This window comes from Tachysurus vachellii, chromosome 13 (genome assembly GCF_030014155.1).
Source record: "Tachysurus vachellii isolate PV-2020 chromosome 13, HZAU_Pvac_v1, whole genome shotgun sequence".
Taxonomy (NCBI): domain Eukaryota; kingdom Metazoa; phylum Chordata; class Actinopteri; order Siluriformes; family Bagridae; genus Tachysurus; species Tachysurus vachellii.
In genome coordinates this window covers 18,238,969-18,244,631 of record NC_083472.1, presented here as the reverse complement: position 1 = coordinate 18,244,631, position 5,663 = coordinate 18,238,969, and the positions used below count along the sequence as shown (strand labels likewise).

At 39.6% G+C, this 5,663-nt stretch overlaps 1 protein-coding gene across 1 annotated transcript in view; it reads right to left on the bottom strand.

The window, feature by feature from the left end:
• Positions 1–1,058: 1,058 nt before the first annotated feature.
• pcdh20 (protocadherin 20) overlaps positions 1,059–5,663 on the bottom strand; it is a 4,628-nt gene continuing 23 nt past the window's right edge. Inside the window, exons 1-2 of the mRNA XM_060885944.1 lie at positions 5,365–5,663; positions 1,059–4,719 (exon numbers count right to left, since the gene is read on the bottom strand). The exon at positions 5,365–5,663 is cut by the window's right edge and continues 23 nt beyond it. Coding sequence (XP_060741927.1) covers positions 2,230–4,719; positions 5,365–5,388 — 2,514 coding nt within the window. The 5' untranslated portion in view covers positions 5,389–5,663 and the 3' untranslated portion in view covers positions 1,059–2,229. The remainder of the gene's footprint in view (positions 4,720–5,364) is intronic.

Genomic DNA, 5,663 nt, shown 5'->3' with positions numbered 1-5,663 from the left:
CATGGATTCCACTCAATATCAGCAGATTCTTGAGAATAATGTTGAGGAATCAGTTACAAAGTTGAAGTTACGCCGGGGCTGGATATTTCAACAAGACAACAACCCAAAAACTGCTCAAAATCTACTAGGGAACTTATGCAGAGGAACAAGTACAATGTTCTGGAATGGCCATCCCAGTCCCCAGACCTGAATATCATTGAACATCTGTGGGGTGATTTTTTTAAGTGGGCTGTCCATGCTCAGCAACTGGAGATGTTTTGTAAGGAGGAATGGTCCAAAGTACATTCATCCAGACACTCATTACAGGCTATAGGAAGCGTCTATAGGCTGCTATTTTTTGCTAAAAGAGGCTCTACTAAATATCGATGTGATTTATTTATTTTTTTTTCTGTTGGGGTGCCCAAATTTATGCACCTGTCTAATTTCATTTTAATGCATATTGCGCATTTTCTGTTAATCCAATAAACCTCATTTCACTACTGAAATATTACTGTGTCCTTCAGTTATTTGATAGATCAAAATGAAATTGCTGATCCAAACACCCAAATATTTATAAATGAAAATCATGGCGATTGTCAGGGGTTCCTAAACTTTTGCATACAACTGTAAGCATGAAGAATCAGACAGGCGTGAATACATCCATGTATTGTTGGTCTACATGTTACAACTAGCTTGTTTGTGTTTTTTATTTTTTTATTTTTTTATTATTTTTTTTTTTTTGTTGTTGAACTTGTAGCTTTCACTGGTCCTTATCCAGGTGTTTCATTGTAAATTGCTTCCTCATTATGCTGGATATTTTAATACTAATTTATGAATCTACTACTGAAGTACTGATACCACTCAGGTCTTAGTCTTTGTTCTTTCTTCAAGATTCCTTCGTGTACATGCAGTTTCTCATGAGGGATCATAACAAAATACTTTTTAACCAAAATTTTGATAAGCCATGATACAATCAGCAAAGTAAATTGATGTAAACTGATTTCACAACATTACCCGTGACTACAGTACAATTCCAAGAAAGCAGTCATGAGGAACCACACGCATGCTGACACGCACAGTTGAGTCAGAAATGTTTTACTTTCAATGGATTAATATTTTGTAATCCTTACGAGCGGAAGCTTACTGTCTGGAAGTTTAAGGTTATAGCATGTCTGTAGATATGTATTCTGAACATGTCACACGTTTATGGCCATTGAACGTGGGATGTGAAAGGAGGCTATCAAATAACAGGGAACACAGTGACCGCATCATCTCTCAACAACCAATGAATCCCCCAGTCTTCTCTAAAGCATTACCTCTTTTTGAATGAAACATGAGACCCCTTTGTTGCTGCAAATTCTCTGGGCTTCCAGCAATTATTTTTTGGGAATTTGAGAGAGTTCTAATCAAGGCATTAGAGGATTAGCAAACTGGCTGTTTGACTCATCTCTTAGCCGATAGCATTCAGCCCTCATAGGCGCCTACACCCTTAGACTGCTCCTGTAATTACAGACTAATACTCGTTATAGATTGATTTAATAAACATCATGTGATTCTTTTGCACTAGACCACTTAAAATGAAACTGCTGAAGAATGATCCCATTTTTGGATCTTTAATATCTTTTAGACTTTGCAAAAAATGAACGATTCATGGAAGACAATCTGCAAAATTTGTTTGGTTTGGGTCAAATTCATTCATTCATCTTCAGTAACTGCTTAATTTTGCTTTCAGTTACTTTTTTTGGTGAATCTGACACATATCCCGGGGAGTCCAAGCACAAGGCGGGATGTGGGATGTCTGTTGCAGGCAAATATGTTGAGACTGAATTTTTTTAGACTATAGAAATGTCTGAATCATGATCTGAGCACACCTGATGCACCTATCCAATGCAAAAATAAACACTAGTATTCTTATTGCATTTACAAATAAGCATTCACAGAACACAATAACTGCAATAACATTATCATCGTTACTAACTGGACAGGTCGCTTCTGTGATTAACAGCTGTTTACACTCTGAGGAGGTGTTGCATGTTAGAACTTTCTATGAGCTTTTTAAAACTATATTTGTTATTAAAATTGAGATAACTTAGTAAGCCTTGTCTATACATTTATACGCTTATACAGTAAGTCTGGCAATTTTTACTTTCAAATTTACTTGAACTTTTTAAACATTTGCAGATAATGTTGTAAATCAGTATTAATCTGACCATGTATAATTTACAATGCAACAATAAAGAAAAATGTCATTTAATTTAAATATTCCAGTTCATGTTCTTTTGTGTGATCTCTCTTTTGTGTTCCTTCACACATCATTTTTTTATGTCTCAAGAAAATTATGACTGTGACCAGAAACATGCACACAGAGAAGAACATCATACCCAGACCACACAGCAGTAGGAGCCAAGGGAGTTCTGTGCAACTCTCTGTCAGGTTATAAGGTTTTGGTGTCAATGGAGGCTCTGAGGCTAGAGGAAAATATGGGGGAGCGGTAGTCAAGTGGCACTGTTTTGGCATCTCATTGACCAGTACATTAACCCACACACTGGCCTGGAGAGGTGCAGGCTTCCCTCTGTCACTGACTCGGATTAAGAGGTGATGCATTCCGTAGTCTCTGCCTACAAGCTGCTGCACCAAAGTGATGTTCCCTGAGTCTGGGTCGATATGAAATGGGCTGGGGTTGATAGGCTCCCGGGCTATAATTTGGTAAGTAATATCTGAATTCAAGCCTGAGTCACGGTCAATAGCATAAATTTTAGTGATGATGCTTCCAGCCCTGGTGTTAGGGGATATGGTAAGGCAGGAGAGGTTGCTGCTGGGTAGGAGTACTTGAGGCTGGTTATCGTTTACATCCTCCACAAAAACAGTTACAGATGCAGTGGACGAGCGCTGTGGACTGCCACCATCTATAGCCAGCAGGCGCAGCTCATAATGCTCATGCTTCTCCCGGTCCACCTCACCTGTACATCGAAGTGCAGACTGGGACAGGTCCATGGCGAAGGGAACATGCTTGTCTAGTACTTGTACATCTACTACTTTTCCATTATCACCCTCATCTGCATCCACAATTCCAATCTTTCCAACCTGAGCTAAGCGTGGAATACCTTCGGAGATGAAGAAAATGAAGTGTGATGTGACAAACATTGGCTGGTTATCATTCTGATCTAGGACCTTTATGGACAGTGATGAAAAGGCCTCTAAAGGAGGAGAGCCATTGTCCCTGGCCAGCAATGTAAGACTGTATTCTCCCTGTTTCTCTCTGTCCAATGGCTCTAAAACAGACACTACACCTGTCACTTCATTAATATTAAAGAGGGCAGGGTTATTATTAATCAGCCTATATGACACTTTGCCATAAAGCTGGCTATCTGCATCACTTGCACTGACTTGTACTAAAGAGATGTTAGGCTTATTGTTCTCCTCTATCTCCACCTGATAGAAAGTCTCCTTAAACAGTGGGGCATTATCATTCACATCTTCAACTACCACTTTTATCTCTTTTCTTGCATGCACATGTTTGCCTTGGGCTTCACTTATAACAACAGTAACAAGATATTTGCTACACAGCTCAAAGTCTAGTGGTTTTGAGCTTGAAAGTAGATAGCTACCTGCTTGAGCTTTTAAAGAGAATGATGTGCTGTCCTCTAAGGACAGAATCTTTTGGACACCTGAGATGTCTCTCAGCTCCAAAAGAGCCAAGAGAGTTGGTGGCTCATTCTCCCGTAATATTATAGTTTGATTTCTATACTGTGCCACATACTTGATCTCGACATTTGGCTCTGGGCTCAAAAGTGGCTGCAGATGTACAGTTAACTGAGTTTGCTCAATAGGACAAGGTGGGCTATTCACTACTACTTTTAACACATGTTCCTCCAGGCTTTCTAACCTTATATCCATAGTTATACTGATCCTGCCTGTGTTTCTGTCCAAGTGGAAAAGTTTCTTGGCCCGATCTGAGACCTGGAGACTGAAGGAGTAAGTGATCTGGCTGTTGCTGCCCAGGTCTGGGTCTATGGCATGAACCTGGGCCACTATTGTTCCCCTGGTCGCTCCTCCTGGCACCGAAACAGTCTGAGGGTTATCGGGGCTGAACTGCGGGCACTGATCGTCTACATCTAGCACCGTAACAACAAGAGACACCGTAGCACTCAGCGGCACAGAGCCACTGTCCACAGCAACAAGAACCATGCAGTGCTCGTTTTGAGTTTCACGGTCCAGCTCTCTTTCAACAATCAGCTCAAGGGCAGATCTGTCTTGTGTCACACTGAAGAATCCTTCAGCACCTTTTAAATGATATATTATCCCTGCATTACTGCCTATGTCCTTGTCCTGAGCATTGACATCCAACTGCACCCTTGTCCCAACATTTGCATCCTCTGGTATTCTTAAACGAATTTCATTTGTTTCAAAATACGGCGCATTGTCATTTATATCCTCCACGATTATAGTGATCTTCAACAGTTCTTGGTCAGGGCCCACTAGAGCATCAGCTGAGATGGTACAATATCCGCCTTCCTGTGATGGACACAGTGTCTCCCGATCAATCATCCGCTCTGTTGTGTACACATCACCGGTTTCCTCATTGACTCTCAAATATGAGCTCCCAAGCAGCTGGTATGGAGGAGAGTAGGCTGTGCTTAGGGTGCCTATCTTAATTCCTTCCCGTCGCTCCTCCAGTGTCGAAAGGGTTAACAGAGTGTGGCATATGATCTGTCTGACAGATGCAATGAGAAACACCATCTAAAGAGAACCAGAGAAAGTGTTTAGTAGTCTGAAGTAAACAACACCCCACTTTCCATATGAAAGTTTAACAGTTATTCAAGCTTTAAAATGCAAAGTCTTTAGAATAAATAATATAATAATAAATAAATCAAGAAAGAAAATCGGATTCTACAGTTTTTGTGAGATAAGAAAAAACTTGATTCTAATGTTTAATACATTTTGTATTTGAATTTATTCCTGTAAAGCTACTTTGTGACAATATCTATTAAAATTGCTATACAAATAGAATTTAATTGAATAAATTCAAAAGTATTACAATTATATATGTTCTACATAATCAGCACTATCAACCCCATTTATTCATAAGGTTAGGGTTTGGTGTGGTTCTGCATTTAAACAGCACATATTTCTTTCATAATGAAACATTCTTTAATACATTGTAAGATATTAAAAACAATGTTTTGATTTTGGAAGCCATTACAGCTCATCAGAACATTGCTTCATGCGCAACAACTTATATAATCAAGCATGTTTGACAAGAGGGTCTGTCCACAAGAAACAAATGCATTTACTTGGACAGCCTGCAAATATCTTATTTAAAGCAAATATCTATTGGCTACTCATTTACCAGAGACAGAATAGATAACGTGTGTGAAAACTCACCTGTAACAGACACACCATGTTCATATTTCCGTGAGACGCAGGTGATCATTCTTTGTGTGTGCTAGCGGTGTGGAATGAAACTTGAGTGTGACTAGGATTTCTGAGGGAGGGAACTGCCAAAGGAAAGGCGCTTGCTTTCATTTCGGCATTAAACCTGTTCTGTCAATGTTCCCACTCCTTTTCACAGAGTCTTTAACATGTTTATGTTGCCAAAGTAGTTTGATTCGAGTGAGAAAAATAATTATATTTCTCTCTCTCTCTCTCTCTCTCTCTCTCTCACACACACACACACACACACA